The 21,682-nt window shown below is 37.0% G+C and overlaps 4 protein-coding genes across 6 annotated transcripts; 3 read left to right on the forward strand and 1 right to left on the reverse strand.

Annotated features, from left to right (window-relative positions):
* Positions 1–216: 216 nt before the first annotated feature.
* Positions 217–2,095, forward strand: beg (malonyl-CoA-acyl carrier protein transacylase beg). Its single transcript, XM_066728041.1, has 2 exons — positions 217–1,515; positions 1,590–2,095. Exons 1-2 carry the CDS (start codon positions 689–691, stop codon positions 2,029–2,031), a joined length of 1,269 nt encoding a protein of 422 aa, XP_066584138.1. The 5' UTR covers positions 217–688; the 3' UTR covers positions 2,032–2,095.
* A 145-nt stretch (positions 2,096–2,240) lies between these two features.
* SmD1 (small ribonucleoprotein particle protein SmD1) lies at positions 2,241–4,130 on the forward strand. The gene is made up of 5 exons (XM_066728423.1): positions 2,241–2,368; positions 2,548–2,624; positions 2,697–2,894; positions 2,964–3,946; positions 4,026–4,130. Exons 1-4 carry the CDS (start codon positions 2,355–2,357, stop codon positions 3,044–3,046), a joined length of 372 nt encoding a protein of 123 aa, XP_066584520.1. The 5' UTR covers positions 2,241–2,354; the 3' UTR covers positions 3,047–3,946; positions 4,026–4,130.
* A 664-nt stretch (positions 4,131–4,794) lies between these two features.
* Positions 4,795–7,295, reverse strand: LOC136774248 (superoxide dismutase [Cu-Zn]-like). The gene is made up of 3 exons (XM_066728422.1): positions 6,607–7,295; positions 5,415–5,639; positions 4,795–5,175 (listed from the first exon to the last, which is right to left on the reverse strand). The coding sequence occupies exons 1-3, from the start codon at positions 6,787–6,789 to the stop codon at positions 4,921–4,923; spliced, it is 663 nt and encodes a 220-aa protein (XP_066584519.1). The 5' UTR covers positions 6,790–7,295; the 3' UTR covers positions 4,795–4,920.
* A 3,672-nt stretch (positions 7,296–10,967) lies between these two features.
* Positions 10,968–21,654, forward strand: LOC136774728 (superoxide dismutase [Cu-Zn]-like). Of its 3 annotated transcripts, none has more exons than XM_066729169.1 (5): positions 10,968–11,192; positions 18,138–18,201; positions 18,437–18,655; positions 18,864–19,114; positions 20,824–21,654. In XM_066729169.1, the coding sequence occupies exons 2-5, from the start codon at positions 18,148–18,150 to the stop codon at positions 20,927–20,929; spliced, it is 630 nt and encodes a 209-aa protein (XP_066585266.1). In that variant the 5' UTR covers positions 10,968–11,192; positions 18,138–18,147; the 3' UTR covers positions 20,930–21,654. The 3 variants fall into 3 exon arrangements, with proteins under 3 accessions (XP_066585266.1, XP_066585265.1, XP_066585267.1); XM_066729168.1 differs by lacking the exon at positions 10,968–11,192 and adding an exon at positions 15,337–15,429; XM_066729170.1 differs by lacking the exons at positions 10,968–11,192; positions 20,824–21,654 and adding exons at positions 15,338–15,429; positions 19,586–19,960.
* Positions 21,655–21,682: the final 28 nt, after the last annotated feature.

The following is a 21,682-nucleotide window of genomic DNA, read 5'->3' on the forward strand; positions in this document are numbered from 1 at the left end:
TGTGCCTTCGATATTATCAAATAAAAAGGTTTAAGGACCTGAACTTTATAATTATTATTTGAAATTAAAATAAAAGTTACTTATTTTTTAATAACAATTTCAGATAATTCACATTTCTGTCTTTTTGTTAAGTATGAACGTGCTGGTATGTGCGGATTGGTAGTAGTGCTGGATGGGTATGTACTATAGGTCTGTTCTCGTTGCCTACACTTTTTACACTTTGTGCACTTTTTAGGGTGTCAAACAATGGACAAAGACAGAAATACGGAAAGTGTAGAAAGTGTTAAAAGTGTAGGCCAACGAGAACAGACCTGTAATGTTGTTGGGGGGTGTAATTGATGGCTGATAAAGGGATGAGATGAGATCTGCCGTACCAACTGGTCGTACTTAACGGTGTATTCCCCTCCCTCCTCTAGTCCTACCATTCCTACCCGACCTGACTCGACTCTCTAGCTAGTGTCTACTGCTGTCGGCGAATGACCGACCTGACAATATTACAATCATTAGAAGAGAAAGAAGGAAAGAACGAAAGAAGGGAAAGAAGAAGCACGTGGTTCTGTGAGATCACGGTTCGTGACTTTGTAGGCTCATTCCATTTGGTTAACAGGCATTTGTTTTTGTTTTGAGTAAACTGTTCTTTATAATGAACGTTATTGTTTTTTGATTGGTAATTGTATAAATACCTAGAATGCTTCAAAGAACAATTTATAGTAAAATTGGCTTTCGTATGCCCAGCTCTTTATGGTTGACGCAAAATCTAAAATTTTCTTCAATTATTGATGATGAAAAAAAAAATATTACAGATCAACTGAAAGAAAATCCTTTAGATAGTAATAGCAGAGAAGAGGTAAATATTCAGAATGAAAGAAGAGAAGATATTTCAGAACTTTTAAGCAATGCTGCTACTTATGACGATTTAAAAGATAAAACCTGGGCTACAACTCCTTACCCTGCTGGTGGTCCAACATCACCAGAATTAGAAATGATTGAAAAGAAGGTAATAAAGCCAGCAGTAACAGATAACACCATATTCTTGTTCCCAGGACAGGGTACATTAAAAGTTGGCTTAGCAAAAAAATATATGAAATTTCCAAGAGCTAAAGAATTATATGATATGGCTAGTGAAATTTTGGAATATGATTTGTTAGATTTATGCTTGAATGGACCACAGGAGAAATTGGACCAAACATTGTACAACCAGCCAGCAACTGTTGTTACTTCTTTAGCTGCTTTAGAAAGAGTTAGAGAAGAAAGACCAAAAACATTTGATACTTGTAGAGGTGCAGCAGGATATAGCTTAGGTGAAATAACTGCTTTAATATTTGCTGGCACTATATCATTTGAGCAAGGTATTAGACTGGTAGCAGTTCGAGCAGCAGCTATGCAAGTTGCTTCCAATCAGGCTGCTCAAGGAATGTTGTCTTTATATTGTCGCCCAGATGCTCAGTTATCATTTGCCCTAAAACAGGCTAAAGAATGGGCTATGAATAATGGAATTGAAAGGCCTGTTTGTCAGTAAGTAGAAATATTAACTTTTTAAATTATATATAAATAATTTGTGATACTTATATATATGATACTTATTGTAGGGTTGCTATATATTTATACACACAATCAAAAGTAATAGGTGGCCATGATGAAGCTTTGAAATATATTGAAGCTAATAGTGAAAAATTTGGTTTAATTAAATTGCAAAGACTTCCAGTATCAGGAGCTTTTCATACTCCTTTAATGGAGCCTGCTATGATACCATTTCATAAGATTTTAGATGCTACAAATATAAAAGACCCAAAAATCTTCATTTACTCAAATATTAATGCCAAGCCATATTATGGTAGCAAATTGATTAAAAAAGCTTTACTAAAGCAGTTGGTGGTTCCAGTTAGATGGGAACAGTGTATGCATAAAATTTATGCAAGAAAAGAAGGTACAAATTTTCCCCGAACAATGGACATTGGTTCACAAGGAAGGATGAAATTACTTTTGAAAGCAGTGAATTCAAAAGCAGCAGATGCTTGTATTTGTGCGTAAAATTATTAAGAAATGTATATAATATGACATATTTTGTAATGTAATTAAAGTGCTATGAATTATATATTCTCGAGAAATATCTATTTACGGAACACATTATGAAATATATAGTATATACATAGGGATGATGCTAAGTAGACTGTAGACTACTGTATAGTTTCTGAACAGACCCGCGCGCGCGTGGTTAGGCCAGGTTTTAGGCTTTGTACCGCGCATAGTGCGACTCTGCGTGCCTGTGCTTCGCTTGTAGAAACACAAGGTATGATATTACCGGTATCATAATTTTTTTAGTATATCGAGAGTATTATAAATTTACCTGCAATATGAAGCTAGTAAGGTACGTATTACATTTATTTTCATTTTCATACATTTTTTCGTACTGGTTTTGTAGAAAGTTTGATAAAGTCAATTAGGTTTCATAAGTTTTTAATGTAAGCAAGAATCTAACCTATATTTAAAGTTTGTTGATTGTTATGTCAAAAATATAAGGATTAATAACATTTCTATATATTTCAGATTTTTGATGAAACTCAGTCATGAGACTGTAACAATAGAATTAAAGAATGGAACTCAAGTCCATGGCACAATTACAGGTTTGTTACCATAACCTCTATTCTGTAATAATAAATTGAAGACAGATAAAAATTGTAATTTTTTTCTGTTAGGTGTGGATGTAGCAATGAATACACATTTAAAGACAGTCAAAATGACAATAAAGAATAGAGATCCTGTACAACTGGATACGTTAAGTTTACGAGGAAACAATATAAGATACTATATATTACCAGATTCCTTACCATTAGAGACGCTTTTAATTGATGATACACCAAAAGCAAAGGCCAAGAAGAAAGAAGCTGCTCGAGGTAATTTAATAAAATTATTTGTCCTTTCTATGTTGTAAATATATTATTAAATAATTCAATTTTTTTTAGGTGCAGCTCGTGGTAGAGGACGTGGAGCTCGAGGTGGAAGAGGTGGCAGAGGTGGTAGGGGTAGGGGTAGAGGAAGGCGATAAAATTAAAAAAATTAATTAATTATTTTAAATTCAAAGTCTCTTTTCTATGTTCAAGTATACTGTAACTTATAATAAATCAAAATACAGTAAGAGCATGACTATATTATAATATTTATAAGATAGTTTGTAACTCATCTTCAGATCGGCCGTATGCGTAATGATCAATGGTTCAGCAATCTTTGAATATATTATTACAGCTGCTATAAATTAAACTAATAGAAAATTTAAGAAATGCATTGAATACTATTCATTTTTATATGATAAATTATTATTTACAGTTTTTTCCAATAAAATGTAAGTTTCCAAGTAATAAATAAGATACACTATGTATTATTCAAATGTATCGAGTACAAATTTAAATATATTTGGCGGATTAAAACGATTTAAAAAGTAGTCTTCTAAAAATTAACATATATGAATGAACAATCACACATGGAATTGTTGAGAAATAAATAATCGATCAGCCGCTTTAAACTCTCTAGAAGGTATAAGCGTACGAAGACGTTTTCCTCTAGCAGTAATTGTAAGGGCATAAAGCATTTGCATAAGACCTTCTCAAATCTCTTCCTATTTGCGTTTCCTCGTAAGAAGAAAATCGATATTCAGAATCTCGCATTAGATATATAGATATATAGACAAAATTCGATAGTTTCTTAATTGATTAATTGTCCATGGATATATATGTTTGTGTTCAACTATGTTCAACGATCAGCCGAAATGTAATTGGTATTAGAAGTAATTAGATTAATACTTATCAAAATGTTTGTATTATGTGGAGATCATCGAAGAGGCTGATAGTTAGCTGTATCGAATTTATTATACGATGTGGTCGCCCTAACCTTGATGTAGATGATTGGGATATTCCGGATATGCCAGAATTTGACATCGAAGATGTTCCTAGTAATTCGTACCAAATATTAAGACTATATGTATTTAACAAAGAGCTGACACAAGCATAATGGTTTTAATATATTTGCAGTGTACTTTCAACCCCAAACGTTTACTACTCCAGTCATACAACTTCGCCAGAATAACTTTCAGCACAGACCGGATGCACCTTGCATGAGGAGGCGGTCACCTCCAGAAGTTCTGTCAAAAGTACGTCAGGCATTGGAAGATATGAGTGATACTGAGAAAACATCAATAATCATTGAATCATCTTTAAAATCAGCAACCACGTCAATGAAGGATAATCGATGACATTTCCGATTCCCATTCTGTCAATTTATTCGGTAAAGTCTTGTTGAAGTAAATTGCGACAATAATCGAAAATGTTCGTACGTCTCACGATTTGTACTTGAGAAACCTGTTTTATTTTCAATGTTAATTAGAAGTTTGAAACAAATAAATGCTCCTGGAGCTATTTTAGTCCCAACCTCTTCTGACCTGGTTATGAAACCGCAATCTCGCTATGAATACGAAATTAAAGATAATTACTCTTGTTGAGCGTAAATAGTAATTTCAGGAGGGACATATACAGTATAGCTGTCTAACGAGAATAGAAAAATGCGCTAATTATTCAAAATACCGACAAACTGCATATACATATAATCCGCAATCACTAGATCACCGTGAGAAAGAGCGTGGATTGAACACTGGGCAGATTCATGGAAGCGCTTCCCATGAATATTCGCACTTCAAGTGTGAAAAATATACGTTTTAATTGTGCAATTATTGCGGAAACAGTTTAATTATCTATTTTTCCCGGTGCTTTTTTTTAAGTTAAAGGATGGAGATACATTACAGCGTATAGTGGGATCGAATATTATATTGATCTATATAATTTAACAATAATAATGATGCATAGGAAAATATGATTACAAATAATAGATAAAACTAGAATATAATTAATAGTATAAAAATAAATGGCTGTACTATGCGAATCCAATGATGCCGCAGGCGAGTCGTGCCCCGGCTGATCCAGTCTTCATGCTGTCTTCGGTCCCTCCACGCCCAAGGTCATCCGGCTTAGCGTGAACCACTAGCGTTCTGCCGATTGCTCCTCGAGCACCGATCAACGTTAGATAATGATCCATTCCTTCGATACGGGCTATACCGTCGGGTCCTACCTCGATATTGCCCAGATCCCCGACGTGACGCAATGGATCATTCGGTGCCCCATGATTCACCTGAAGCACCATTGTCAACGATCAATCTCATGTCACAAATCTCTATCTCTGTATCTCCCATTTGACAACAAATCTATTCAAACGCTTACAACCAACATTTATTTTGGCAAATAAAAGAAGGCCACGTGGTAGGTAATTACGTCACGACGCAATTAGAAAACCAGCGCCTTTCAACAGCCACAGAGCATAGGCTATTCAACTCTCAATGTCACTTGTCATTAGAAGTAGTTGTATTTTACCATGTATGGATTGAAGTGAGGTCCTGCTGACCCGCATCCCTTTGTCAAGTCTCCCTTCTCATGAACATGGAATCCGTGGAAGCCTGGCTGCAAACCGGATATGGTACCAGAGATTCTCACGCCTTCCGGTCGTTGCTCCAAATAAAGCGTTCCTCTTGGGCCTTCCACGGGACCCCCGTCCTCCCCCAAGGATTTTACATTCACCACTGCCTTCAAGCCAATTGCCTAAACACGACAAATAGTACCTTTCTTCGGTTCTCCTATTTCAAACTTTTCTGCAATGACTCTAGATGAGTCACCTTTTCTGTATTATAAGCTTAAATTATACATAGCTAATTGTGGTTCTTTAAAGCTTTTCTAATTAATTATCTATTGTAAAGAGCTATTGTAACGGATATTTAATTATATTTAATTGTCTACTATTAAATTATCCTATAGAATTACTTTCGGAATATTATTTGTTCCCTTTGGCTGTATTTATTATAGATTTTGTATTTTTTTTTTCTCGTATGAGGATCCAAGAGAAATGTAACGAAAGTGTAGAAAGTGTAGATAAAAGGAACTCAAGCCTATCAGTACGTAAGGTACAAAGCAGTGAAGAGATAACGTGTTATGGAAAGCATCGTGAGTATAGCTTGAGGTAACAGAAACAAACGAGGTCAAGTTTGATAGTGCTCCGATAATTTGCGGTTCGCGGAAAGTGAATGCATATAAACAGAATATGGCCTGTTAACGAAGAAAGTGTTCGTCGATAAAAGTACACCAACGCTTTGACCAGCAACCTTTATGCTTTGTTAGGCATTATGAATAATAAATTATTTTATGTCTAAATCAATTATTCTAATGTGCAATTTTATTAGCTTCTCTGTGTGCTTAACTATCCAATAATGAACACTGCCTTGAGAAAAACCAACATCTTACCATTAATTCTAGCAGTGGCAAAAACGTGTCAATTAGTAATAGCTCGATACAAAAACAATGCTTAGGGAAAAATTATTAGTGTGAATATATTTAACAAAAGAAACCAACTTTGAGTTAAATAAAAGATAAATTAGACAAATATTCCATGGTAAGAATTAAGCTCCCTTAAGGGTTTTGAGGAAACGTAGAATAATGTTGTTATTAGGTGCTAGCACCTTATTATTAATCAGTAAATCAGTGTAGTTGATCATGCAACACGGTGGTTACGTACGAAGAGGTAGGGTTCCATGTAAACTTCGTATAGATCACTCCTGGTACCAGGGTAGCCAGGCAAGCTTCTAATGAACAACGTCCTGTCATTCATGTTGATCATCATCCTCTCGTCGTAAGGTCCTCCGGAAGTGAGCCGAGCCACCATTAAGGTACCGATCACTGCTACAAATGACTTCCACATGGTCTTTAACCGGTCTTTGCACTCGAATCTCAATATATTTATAAAACTCTTTTAAAATTTAATATCCCCTTAAATTGTGTTTATTCCAAAGTTCATTGATTGGTTTATAGCGAGCAATCGTCAAAATTTCAACGTGTGGAGAAAAAATTTCTATCGTTCTTATCGAAGATTTTTAATAATTATAAGTGATATAGCACGAGGTACAGTAGTTGAAGCAAACTTAAGGTTGTTCACGGTCCACGTCCTGGGTTGAACTGATGTTTCCCAGACAGAGTCTTCAGGTTTGGTTCTAAAGCAGTGTTGGCAGGTCCAAGTCGTCCAATCGACTGACGTCTCTAAGTCAGGAGTCTTCAGGTGTAACGAAAGAGAGTGGCCTCTCTGGACCACGGCCTCCAACAAACTGATGTCTCGATAGCAAGATCCTGAGGTATCTGCTTGGATCTTCGAGCTGTTGACTCGTTTCGATACTCGGAGATTTTCACATATACTTGGGCCCACCTCCTCGCAACCGCTTCGTGTCTTCGAAAACACTGATCTTTCCAAGCAGGACCTGCACTCGCTGCCACTCTATTACGTCACTATCGAGTCACGATGAGGACGAGACTGGATTACAGTGATGAAAGAAACCACTGCGATTCAGGTGCATTCGCTCACGCACTCCGTAAATACATTCACTATATATTATTCACTCAAATTCTCCAAATTTAATAAAAAAAGAAAGAAAACTGATCAAAGTCCCCTATCCTTTCCTTCTACGGCTAAATATTAAAATCCTTAACCAAGCTGTGCTTTCGATCTGTATTTATATATATAGGAGGAGAAAAAAGCTGTTATTAAAGGAAGTAAATTATTCATGACTTTGGTGATTGATGAATGAGAAGTGAATATAGTGGAAGGATGATGAAATGCACGTATCACCACATGCCAGATGTATCGTTCAAATCCTCCGATAGCGTTGTATATATAATCCGATTGGTTTTTTGAGCGAGCTTAAACGGCTGAGGGGATCGTTGCATCGGATTATTCTGAAGCGTCAGGTGACTTCCTGTATCTACGCGTGGCATTTCAAGCCGAGGCCGAAGCGAGAGCAAAAGAAGTTGGAATATGTTTCGAGCTGCGTGTGGCAATGGCGATTTTTCGCTCACGACAAAAAGTCACGTACAGCTATCGCGAACCGATTTACTAGACGAGTTGCAGAATTAAAGCAGCTGGCTCGTAAAGGTGGTTCTCATAATCGCTTAGGTGCAAAGTGAAAGCAACAAGTTTAATGCCTCGGGTCGATCGTGCCTCCGGCGCATCTAAGCCCATTCGGCTTTATAGATATATATATATATATATACTACTTTAACTTTGCACCATTGCACGCTCCGGTCTAAACGATATCTTGCACCGATTTACATCCACGCTAATTGCATAGTTCCTTTAATTGCTGCCTTTTTTCGATCACAGCTTTGCCACGGTAATACTTGAAATCAAGTCGTCAGCTCCTACGACCCAGCCGATCATTCATCGTTATATACCGTCGAACGTGAACGATCTAATTTTCCCGTGGAAACATATATATATTATAAGATTAAAGAAATAATCGAACGGTCGAACTTCTGACCGCAGTCCGCACCTCGACAGAAAAACCAACTAAAATACCTGCTGACTTTAAAATTTCTATCGTGCTGAATCGTCGATACAAAAATTCAGCTTAATTGCACAATAGAATTTCTATGGCTTTCGCTCGCTTTTTCTTTATATATTTTCTACTTTATTCTGGATAACTGAATTTAATCACCAATGAAATTGATTTATTGGTGATGCTTCTTTACGAGGCCTCTACCCTTGGTTCCGCAGATCCTTGTAAAAAAGAAAAGCCACCGAGGTTATTTGCTACCGAGATTTATCACCCAGGAACAGAATTTTGCACGCGAATCATTATTAACTAATGCCAACGGTGTTGTTCGTAGGGAGAAAGGGGATTGATTGGTTTGCCCGTTGGATTTTATCCTTGTGTAACGGAAACATTGAAACTTGCCAATGAGCCTCTTAGGGGGGGAAAGAAGAAGCGTACTCTTCGTTGAAACTCGGTGGATCCCCTCTTTTCAGTGGAATGTCCAATCGATTACGATAAAAAAAAAGTTTTCTTGGCAATGAATAGAAATTGCTGTAAGAATAAGAATTCGATATTGTGTGTGATTGTTCGCTCGATAGTCACCGTATAGACTTAATCGTGACAGATTCCAGTGGCGCGTTAATCCTGTCTGTCTCATTCTTCTTTTTCTACTTTCTCGGTACCGTGTACTTTTATGCCAATATGCAAATTAGATCTCGGCACCTTTATTATAGCGAGTTGTATCGGCGTCTCTTTACCAAACGGAGGATGCTACGTGCCATAAAGAATATATCCACGGTTTTAACGGTTTCGTGGAGACTATTCGCATCTCGTATATTATATTATAACGTATAGTTGGCTTGTTTTATCCTGTTAGGCTTCTTGATTGGCGCACAATCGTACATTATCAAAAATTCTTTACATTTCAATCATAAAAATGTCTTACTTCTAGATCCATGACATTGATAAGTATAATTATCATTGGTGCGATTAAAACTGGTTTTTAATCGACCGTTAAAAACGAAAATTGTACTTATTTAAAAAGATACGTTTTTTTTTTTAATTTTTTCACGTTGTTGTTTAAATGCAATTAAATTATCACATTGAAGGAAGATACGTATGATGGATAAAAGGCAGTGTTTTTCGAGTCTGTGAGTCAAGAATATAGATATAGTTTAAAAGAGTCTACTCGAAGTTATGTCGTTGGTACTCGACAACACAATTTCAGTCGAGCTCTCGATAATTTCCCATAACGAAGAAATTTCCTCGTGCAATTCAGACCACGGGCTATGCACATTATAGTTTTTGTTCGATTGTCCATTTATCCCTATTATATAATATAGCACTGAATGTTGCAGTACACGACTAGAGCTCAAATCGATTTACTCTATAAATGTAGCACAGTTCTTCTGCCTCGGTTTAAATTTAATGCTCCAGCTACAGTTTTCACATAACTGATCTCTTTTTATTTTATAATAGAGCCATCAACGTTATGTAGTTCTAGGCTATTCTATGAAAAACCAACACCGTTGTACGACTGATGAATCTCTTTTCGTATATATAGCCTTATTGTCAATAGTCCTGTCGAAAAATCATCCGTATCATTATCTGTACAGTAATATTTCAAAGTATTGGTGGTATTTCTTGGAATAAACTGTACAAGTTGTCAATCAACACTGGCTAATTTCATTTTTAAATAATTAAATCTGACTACATTTTTAATATACTGAACACATGTGAAACAGGTGACACGATCGAGGTAAACGAGACGAGAATAGACAAGTCTTCGAGCAATTTAATCTTAGAACCTGTACAGCATTATTAGAATTATAGTTGAACTTGGTATTGTAAGAGGAAAAAAGAAACATCTAATAAAATAACAAACGATACAAAAGGAAAGGATGAACAAGGTAAAGTAAAATGATAAAAAAATCGGCAATAGTCTTTCAAGAAACATATACAGGACACCTACTAAATAATCAACAAAGACTTAAAAAATAAACAACCCAAGCAAAATTCGGTAAGAATCGAGCTTGGTAGAGACTCGAAGAAAATATCGGTAGAGGATTGGGGAACAATCGGTGGATGAAGGATAAAAGGCTCGTAAGAGTGGAAAGTGATAGAGCAAGAGTGAATATATAATTTGAGACACGTCGATCGCGACGAATCGAGAAGGAGAGCGAGATAGCCTTTGGCTATAGGTCGTCGAGTATACACAAGGCCCGCGAAACCTTGCTGCCATAAGCACGATGTTCAAGGAGGTGGGGCAGCTGAATGTACACGTAGTTCCACGTACACCGTGTCGTCTCGACAGTAGCGAATGCCATACCACCTTTCCCATTCCCATCGGTTCTAGTTTCTTTTCACCGGTCACGCAGTCCGCTTCATTTTTTTCCACGGAAAACTCCTTGCGAGTCTCGAAAAAAGCCCCTGAAACTCGGTCTCCCCGAATCGAGACTGAATTTCGTTCTGCGTAGTAGTCGATCGAATTATATCTTAAAAAAAAAAAAAACAAGAGGCCAAATATTCTAATTAGAGCGTTAATCTTGGTACTTAACGAAAGCATTCGGTTATCTGTCACGTTTACACCGATGCGATAACGAATCGGCCTCACCCGTCCCCGTTGCACCTTCGCCACACAGCGCGTTCTCCATTACGCGGTGGATCCCAAGGATTCGAGGCGCAGTTCGTCTTTAGCATCTTCGCTGGTCGACCCGTGTTAGTGGAACGCGTTATTGCGCGAACGTCGAGCATCAGCGGAAATACTTGGATCTACCCGAAGCTCGTGGACCATCGTTCTCTCGTGAGTATTATAATAGTTGTATTTGCGTTTAGAGGGTAAATATTGAACATTTGGACGGTTTTTATGGTTTCGTCGCTTCCTCGGTCCTTCTTTGGCAAAACAGGCGGCGAATCCTTGCTTCTCCTTGATTTTTTTTTCTTCCTCCAAGCGCGTGTTGCGAATATTAAGAAACCTGCCGAGCCGTGCTGTCGGTGTCGTCCATCCGGTCGAGTAGGATTGAGTGTTAATCTCGCACGTTGGACCAGCGAGTTAGCGATTCTGGCTGGAAGGGTGGCGGTGCGGGGGTGATGGCAGAAAGAGCTAGGAAATTCAGGGTGGGGGACGGTATCATTGGAGAGCGCGGCTCTTCGTCTGCTCACGTAACGAACCAGCGGTCAATGTACTACCGAGGATACTCTTCTACGTTAGATCCTTATGAAAATCTCATTTTTCGTCCAGTTTTTGCATTTTTATTGGTGAACCAATAGTAACTTGAATTTTATCTAATAGACCAAACATAATCCAAACATTGATTTCTTGTAAAAGTAACGTTATACTGCAATACGTGGTTCGGGTTATTTGTTTTTAATCATTGAAATTTATAGCACAATTATACGTGCGTGATTAATTCGGGTTAAACAGAAATTCGTTCATAGAAGAAAGACACTTTTTCTTATAATTTAATTGTTATTAATTAAAACGTTATTAGGGTTTAATAATGCTTCAATTCGTGGTAGTTTATTGTTGGGACAGTGGATGAATAATTTAGTGACACTTCGCTAATAAGATATTTTTAATTAAATAATTTATCATTCATAATAAATTTTTAATTAAGAATTAAAGCTGTATATTTTACAAATATTATAAATAAGCGGCACAGAATATATTACATGATTAAATAAATGTGTTTCAGGCATTGAAATAATTAAAGATTCATTCACGAAAAAATCGAGTAAATTTATGCATTAGTTTTTGAACTGGTTTATTTGTACAGTAATATAACAGTGAGAAATAGTCGTTATCAGGATAATTTGGTGTGCCCACTGAGTGCTGCAATTCTTATCAGCGATAATATATTCGTTTATTGTATTATTGTATACACACACTCTTTTTCTCGAATGACTTATATCGAATTATAAACATAAGTAAAATTGAATAGTAACATTTATTTAAAGGAGCCTATAATAGATTTTTTAATAGAATTTCTACAGAAAAGAAATTGATGGTAAAATATTGTAGCTGAGCTACTACTAGGCATCATAATAACTAGTGTGATTGCGTAAGGTCGAGCGCAGGGTCGTTCTTCGTGGTCAATTTTAAGTGACTAACGCTTAACTGAATTATACATTGTACACTAGTTTGCTACCAACCATCCCTACGTTTTACATTGCAACTAACCTGATGAAGTGTACGAACATGGACGTAATGCTACTTGAAAGCTAATAAACAAGTTTTGTTATTAAACATTGAGTTGAAACAAGGTCACCGAATAAAAGAGATAAATTATTTTTGATAAAGAAATTGACGAGTTAATTATTTGAAAAAAGCGCCCAAATAGGTCTCACAATAAACTTTTATAGCATAGTTTTTGTGCGACTCGTGACAATGTGTATACCAGAATCTTTTACAGCGGCGACATTTGTTGTGCAAATAGCTGTCATAATGTCCGTTCTGACTCACTCCAGTAAATCCTTGCAACGCAATCTATACGAGGCTTCTCTCGCGTTCCAAATAAGAATAGCCCTTTTCTCATTTCACAACGCTTTACATTTTCTCTGTGACACATTTTATAATATATTTATTAAACTATTAGAAAACATTTTCTACATTTACACAGTTGACGAGTATGTAAATCAATTGAGGTAGTAGCAGCTATTCGCGATAACAGTTCGTGGCTAGATATTTTGTAAATGCTTGAAATTCAAATCACGTATTATGTTGAAAATATCTGACAGGGTATAACTGCTGTGGTATCGTGGAATGGGACACTTAAACGTTTCTACTACGTTGACAATTTTCATGTATAGCACAGACATACTTATATGTACGTAATTGTTGTTTTCGGGGACAACGTTATATACATGGAACTGGAACGATGGAGATTTTTCGAGAAGGGGAAAAATACTGCATTTTGAGAAAGTTTAGGAAAGCATAATATATAGAGTCGAGGGAGGAGTTGTTTTAATTAAAAATTCGTCCTAATAGCGGCATTGAAGCGTTCAGTAGGAAACAATAGTCCCAATTGCGCGAAACGTTACTGCGTAGTTGATCTACCAATCAAAGCTTTGTAAATGCAATATCCGGTTTTCTTTATAAAGAGGATTCAAGCACACAAAGGAGACTTCAATCTGAACAGTGATTATCCCCACTCTTCCAGCGGTATAGAGTAAACGGTCTTGAATTTCGTTTGATCGGTTTGTACGCGTAACGGAAAATACACCTTGAATGCAGGAGGAAAACTCCGGGATGAATCTTGAAGAAAAAACTGGCAAATGTGTCAATTAAATTGTACAATTGTGATAGAAAGAATTTAATGGAAAATTTTCAACTGCACCTGTGTCGGATATGAAAAAAACTGCGGCAGCTATTGATAAAGATCCTTCAGAATTTCGGTCATGGTTCTGTGTTGTACATTTTGTAATTATTTTCCTAGGAGGGAAAAAAGAACAATGCGATAAAAGGCTAGACACGTCATGGGAACCGCGAATAGATGACTTTTTAAAGGCAGCGATCCGTGAAGTGGTATCGCAGAGTCCGTTTCCGATCAGCCGGTACTCTGCTATTTATCGTTAAATACGAGTGGACTGGTAAAAAGTATAAGGATGAGAAATTGGCGTAAAGTAACGTTTGACCGTTCGCGCGTCTCGTAGACCTCGCGAGATTCTACCCATTTTTCTCCATTATAATGTAATTTTCCAGATGAGCGATTCTTACAATTTGCTTCTCACCTTACATACCATTACGCCTAAGAATTCAGCCCACGGTTTTCTAGCAGCTCCCTTTTAATATCATTAGGCGACGTACGATATACGATATACGATATTACAAGCGAGCCTGCTGTGAATATTCAGTCGCATAAATAAGAAAGCCAATAAACAACGACGACACTCGCTTGCTTAACCTGCCCGGGTTATTTAAAACTGCTAAAAATCACTATAAAAGCTAGGCAGTCTATAAATAAACTCTCCATTGATTAAAGAAATGGGTAATCCTTATTAGCCACGCAGCATTAATCCTAACTATATAATTCACCATGAATCTATTAAATTGAAATATGTTGGTATATAGCTTTTCGCGAACAATTAGTCAGAACCGACGCAAAACCTATAGCGAGATTCTTGTACAGGTGGGATATCAGGTTTGTTTGGAATTTTATCTAACACGAGCGTAATTATCGGTGGATTAATTGTACAAACTTATCGGTATGTACCGGTCGTCGTTCAATAATGATTATGCAGAAGGGCGACTATCAAGATTTGCACCAGGTATTTCTTAATGAATTTTCTCAAGTGTAATGGCACGGTGGTAATCGCGTACGTGGCATCTTATAACAGCCTCCAGAATCTTCCACTGCTTCTGATACATCTATTATGCAGATATCATATGGTGGTTGTGCGAGCCAATCTGTGAAGTACTTGCCGTAATAAATTTGCTCGAGTAGATAGGGAGCGTAATTGTGCAGATCCTGCGAGGAGATCAAGAATCTTCCAGCGGACCCCCGCCTCCCCCCCCCCCTTTCCATTGCCAGCTCTAGCAGTCACCTTCAAAAAACACAATTTTTTCTCTTACAAAAAGTGTGCACCGTGACAAACAGAATCTCTGGAAGGAAAGCAATTGGCCATTGCTCAGCCTTCGAGTCCAATGGTATACATGGGTACCAAAAGAAGGGGAAAAAAGCTTCCAAAGATACGAGAGAAATCTGAATTATAAACACGAAGGCGTCGTCGAGGAAAAATAATGCAATTGCGATTAGTTGCGGTGATTAATGAGGAAATTGGTGGGGATGCGTTGGGATTAGAACGAATGGGAGTCGAAAGTATCGTCAGGGCCGAGAATTTTCCGTCGTCTTAACGGTCATCAGGCAGTTAGAATAATCGTTGGTTCGAGGGGCATGATCGTTTATGAGAAGTGACCGTCGTAACTGATTTGCTTGAGCTTCGAGTGGGGGTTGGATGGAGAGCAGGTGCTGATATAAGTGGAACATGGCCCAGCATCCGCAGTCAGTCATTCGGTGCTCGTAATCACTTGTGCCCGCCTGGTAGGTTCACCTTTCACTTTTCGTGCATGCTTCTTCTTGATATTTTTCACGTACTTTTTCTACTCGCCACTCTGTCGTTCCTATGGATTTCTCTTAAATCGACTCTTTTTTTTCTGCAAATTTTATGTACTCTGCAGTTATCACAACATAACGCGTATTTATTCTATTGCGATACTCTTGGACGATATACGCTGTACTACTTGCAAATTCGCGGAAAGCAAAGATTGTTACTCTTCAATAAGTAAGAACAAAGTGGAAGTAGTTTAGATTTTCTAAGAAATATTGTGTGACAACGTATATAGCGCTAAGTTTATTGATACTATCGAGGTATATTTCGGGAATTTCTCAAGGACGATCGTTGGAATTTCACGAGGTTTCTTGTCTCGAAATTCCGCATAAGGATCGTGCAAAAATCACTTTGATTTTTCTCGCTTTTCTCCTCGATACGGTTTATGTTTCTTGAAATGTATCCTTTTTAATAAAGCATCGTAATATTGCAACGGAATAATTTCAAGGCTCGTATAATTAGCACGGTTTAACATTTGCAGTAGAGCAACAAGTTTCTCGCGTTACCGTTAGTCGAAGGGTGTCTTGAGTTCGATTGATTAAGGTCGAAACACGTAATTGTCGTGAAAGTTCAATCAATATGTGGTCGCGCGGCGGAGTATTCCGGGACTTTGCACCTTTTGCACGGGAAATCGATATTTCGCGGAAACAGCGTTCGACCGTGTCGACGAATTCCGCCTCGCCATTCGTGAGAGAATCCTCCTTAAAAACGAGCAAAAAATACTTTAGATAAGCCTCGTGGCTTTTGCCAATATACTACCTCTCGGTAAAAGATATTTCCACTGAGAGAGAGAGAGAGAGAGAGAGAGAGAGAGAATCCAGGAACGATTCGATTATAGATCTATTTCCTCCCACAGAGTTTCTCTAAATCACAATCCTACGACATTTTTATCTCATGGTGCAGTAAATTTTTGCATAAAATTTTACAACAATCATACGCTCTAACTCTTGTTTCACGCTGATTGTCCATATATTAAACTGAATTAGTAGGAGGGTAAAACTTAACCGGCTGGCAAAAAATCCTATTGTTTTTGTTTTCGCGGTCCGATTATCACGATATTATTTATACGACTCTTTGTTTTTAATAAAAAAAGGGTCACACTGTGTACCGTTTACAGGAAAGCTTTGCAAATTTTGCTTTGAGCTCGCGTGCATCCCTGTGGCCAATAAATATTCTACTTGCACGATACTCTCAACAATCACATAATATAGTAGGAAAAATAAATAGCGTTTATTTCACGCGAAAAATTAGCACAAACCAGAGTAACGAAACAATGTAGTACTCTCCATATTTGTAGTTTAAGAAAATCAGTAGTAATACGAAAAGTTTCAAGAATTATCGTAAGACCATATGTTAGCAATTCTATTTATCTCATTTTATGACACGTTTGCCTTTTTACCGTATAAATCATAAAGAGATATACTTTTTTATGTCTTAGAGAAACAATTTGATGAGTTTTTATATGGCAAAATATTATCACATTTTAGATATTGTTAGTAAACACAGAAAAATTTAACTGCGATTTTTGTTATTATTTGTTTAGTTTCTTTATCCTTAAAAAAAAAACTAATTTTCTGCATCGTTGTAGAAGTTTTATTCTTGTGTAGTTTCAAACTTTCTGTACCGAGCAAATATATGCGTCGAATCTAGAAATTGTTAGCGAGACTTTGTCGGTATACGACGAGAAGCACGATGAAATATTATCACTGGCACAATGTGAAAGTTCCTTCGTCGCGACTCATCATCACTTGCCATCACTACGTACCCAATTATTTTCGTTGGAGTTACGTAACGTCCTTCGGATAGGAACACGTAATAATCTTGATAGCAATTCTCTGGATTACTCATCGTCGATTTGTCCAATACTGTCCACTTTTTTTCATTATACTCCCTCCCCCTTCTTTCCTTTATTTTGTCAGAAATCATTTCCTCTTCTACGGATTCTCCTCTGCCTCAAAATTGATTTATCACAATAAAATATTAGTTTATCAAAAACTATATACAAAAAGATCGATCCTCCTCTTCGACCTTGAACTTTTTACTTGGAACTAGGCAGATTTCAATTAAGAGACTGGATCTTGCAAAAATGAATTGATCGATGGATTAAATATTGATCGGTGCTCAGTCTTTAGAAAACTGTGCAAGCTTCACTCTGTATCAGGATAGTAATGTAAAAGTTCTAGACGTGTTATCCTTGAGCCGATAATGTAATGAAGGCGCGCAGTTATTATTATTGTTAGCAGTGCGGAAAATGAAACGTAAATAGTTGCTGGTAATTTTTGCAATCACGAGAACTCTCTTCGAGTGTGAATAGAGCGGAGTATATTCTTTTATTAACATATCAAAGTGAATGAAAGATGAGTCAAATTCAGCTGACTACTTGAACTTTTACCAAATCGATTATTTCATGCTTCTACACGTGTCTGCACTATTCCTATAAATATCACAAAATGAAATAGTCCAACTCTGTCGGAACCATAAGTCAATATTGTTACAATCATGAAAATTTCAACACTTCCCTTATTTATACAATATGAATTTAAACTCTTTAATATAAATGACATAAATAAATTTAAAAAATACAAATAAATGCCTGACGAAAAGAAGGTTTACTTTCAATATGATTCTTATTTTTTCGCAGATAAATTACAATGAACCGAATCCTTTTGCTGCTCGTACCCCTCTTCGTCGCCGTCACAGCCGATGTAAGTTAAATATTGATCAGTGGAAATTTTTAAGAAAAGACATTTCATATAGAGGGCCTAGACATAATTTTCTTATGCATCTTCGCTATAGAGTATTGTCTTTTAAAACCTTTATATATACTCACGTGTCGTCGAATCAATTTACCGCAATGAATTATGACTCACGTCTTGAAAACAGCACAGCAAAAAAGGGTAGGATAATTGCGAGATTAAAATATGTCATGTTGGCAATTAGGATTTGATTGCTGTGGTGCGTTTGACACCCGATAAGAATCCTCCGGTAAAGGATGTGAGTGGGGAGCTGAAGCTTGTCCAGAGCGTACCAAATGGCCCGGTAAAAATCACAGGAACCATCAAGGGACTCACACAAGGCAAACACGGCTTACACGTTCATGAAACTGGCGATTTGAGCGAAGGCTGCAAATCACTCGGAGGCCACTTTAATCCTGAGAACGTAAGTTGCTTCCCTGAATTGAATATCTCGTTCTCCAAATAATAACACATGTGTACATATACATCCTCTTAAATACAAGCACAGAAAAAATTAATCTCTCGAGTTGCATAAGCTTGAGAAAAAAAAAACAAGTTTTCCATGCAGAATGCAGAATCGTCGAATATAGCAATATAAGAAAAAAGAAAATGAAGGCAACGATTGATTTTAGAAAACGCATGGTGCACCTACGGATGTCGTGAGGCACGTTGGTGACTTGGGTAACGTAGAGGCCGACGCTAGTGGAGTAGCCAAAGTTGACATCACTGACACCGTTATATCACTCACTGGAGCGAACAACGTTTTGGGACGCTCGTTTGTCATTCATTCTGGCGAGGACGACCTGGGCAAAGGAAATTCATCCCTGTCGTTGACCACCGGAAATGCCGGTGATCGCTGGGCCTGCGGAATTATTGGAGTCTCGTAGGTTTCCCTCTTGATCGTCAATTTTCTCAATTGATCAAAAAATCTCTGACTTATTAACTCTCATCGCTTCCTCCATCAACAATCTTTTCGCTCGATCGTTGCAAAAAGAAGCGAAAAAAATCTTGTTCCACTAACCCGAATCCTTTGTAGTGCTAATTATAGCTCCACATGTATGTTATATCCTCGCTTTTGCGTTTGTACATGCTTTAACAACTGGCAGCACCATCTTGGGCTAGGATCCTTCAAGATCTACGAGTGCATGGTAGCATTATAGTCTCTCAGCTATATGCGAGTAATCAGCATCAGATTAGATAGATGTCTATAGGCGATAGGAGATATAACTATTCAGTAGCTGGGATGAATAAACTTTATGGCTGGATAGTTTGTTCGATCTCTGTGAGAATTCATCGCGTCAGAACTATGAATAATGTGATCTATGGATGATTTACCTTGTTGTATGATTTGCAGCAAGAAATGAAGTCTGGCGGAGGAAAATCGACGTCAACGGAAGGAAAGGGAACGAGACCGTCGGCAGTGAAGCGATTTCGAAGATCCGTACTAATTAGGCCTTATTACGCACGTTACTTGTAACAGCCCTCTATCTCACACATGTATTACTCTACCTACTTGCCAAAAAATTATATACCAAGTGTGCATAATACTCGATATGCTTCTGTACAAAGCTTACGATTGAAATCTTTGTTTTTGCGGAAAAACTAGCGCTCCGAGAACAGAATACAATTAACTCAATTGGATTTGGTAGTAGTAATCACTTTTTTATGTTACTTGTGATAGTACCACGTGTTTTTGTGTTTTATATGTAAACCAGTTATGCGTTGACAATTTTCTGTGTTTTTCTTATTCCCCGCTGAATCCTCTGTACAGCTATCCTCTCGTATACGTTTTTTTTGTCACCAGTTTATTACGAAGAAAGAACGCTAATCCTGGCATTGGATGCTCCACGGTATTTTAATTAAACTTACTTGGTTAATTTCTTCCTTTCTCTCCTCTCGACACAGCTTCCTTCACCGCGATTAAAGCATACTCCCCTCCCAGGCGTGATGATAAAAATGTTTCCTTATAAATGAACGCTTTGTAGATGATAAGAAAATAAAAGCTTTTTTAAATGTCTCATTAACGCTATAGTATATATCGTAAGGTCAGAAGAAGCTCCGTTGCTAATTTTGCAATACACTTCATTTAACAATTTAACATGGTATATATTACTGTACCATAGTATACCTATATATATATATATATATATATATACGTGGAAAGGCTGATGATTCTAGTACATTAAAAAGGCGAGAGAGCGGAAGTTGCTCGATCTAGGCGCCGGATATTGTCCTATGCCATTAGCGTTCATCCTCCTTTATATCTCAATTTAATTTTTTCTGCAAAGTTAAATCGAAGAAATATTCCAGTTGGTCACGCGAGCTTGTAATCTGCTAAAACTGTGCTTGAAATGCTGTAACACCTAATTGTCTGTTCGCCAGGCTAATTAAAACTCTGCGTTAATTGTAAATATATGTGTGCGAGAGTTTGTTGATGATAGAAGTGAGGTCTTGCTTGAAAAATTTAAATCGATAGTCGATATAGAGCGGAAACGCCCTTCTGTGTCTCCTGCACGGGAGATCGAAGCTATAACCGGAATAAATATTATGTTTGGATAGAGACCGATGTTTTCATTTGATTGGTGCTTTCAGGTCGCCGACTGGAAGGTGGTCAAGTTCTGGCACGCTTATTTCCCCAAGCGCAACGACCCTTCTCACCTTCGTAACTCTCGTCTTTCTCGTCCAGTCTAAGCAATAAGGAGCTCCCCCCCTCTCCCCCCCCCTCCCCCCCCCCCCTCCACAACGAAACAGCTTCGTAGAACTTCATTTCTTATTTAAAAACTTATTTCTCCTAGTTTACTGTTTTCTCAATAATTGAGACACATAATATTTTCAAACAGTTATACTTATTATACACTGATTGAGTTTTTCGTGATTTACAACGAATATTGACACAAGACTTTTTCAGCTGAAAAAACTCTATTAATGTATTGATCTTATGAAAAGATTATTCTATGTACTTAATTAAATAAGAGAGTGCATTAGTAATTTATGACAAAGTTTAAGTACCAAAATGCATTGACAGCAGTTGATCGTAATTGTTGTAGGTACCTTTTCTGTGTAAAACACTCGCTTTAATCTATATATTTAGCTTTTACGTTGTATAATCATTGTTAACTACGTTCGTATACTTTGATTACTGAATAGTAACTTGACTTATACAATTAGATATACAATTCGTTATATAGAAGTATACTGTACTTAAGCATATCTATAGATACTTGTTTTTGATTCTGTAATACTTCAGTATTATTTACCATACTATAGCCAATTACATGCAGCTCTTAAATACGACAGTTTTGCTTAACCATGTGTACAATTTCTCAAATATTTTAAACTTATTATACCATACTGTGAATGTATAATATGTATTTAGATATATTTCTACAATCAATGTCTTGGAATAAACCTGTTAAAAACCAATGAAGCGAGTATGAATTTAAATAATATT

This window comes from Prorops nasuta, unplaced genomic scaffold (assembly GCF_024137725.1).
Source record: "Prorops nasuta isolate Cenicafe-Biocafe unplaced genomic scaffold, Cenicafe_Pnas_1.2 PNAS00006, whole genome shotgun sequence".
Taxonomy (NCBI): Eukaryota; Metazoa; Arthropoda; class Insecta; order Hymenoptera; family Bethylidae; genus Prorops; species Prorops nasuta.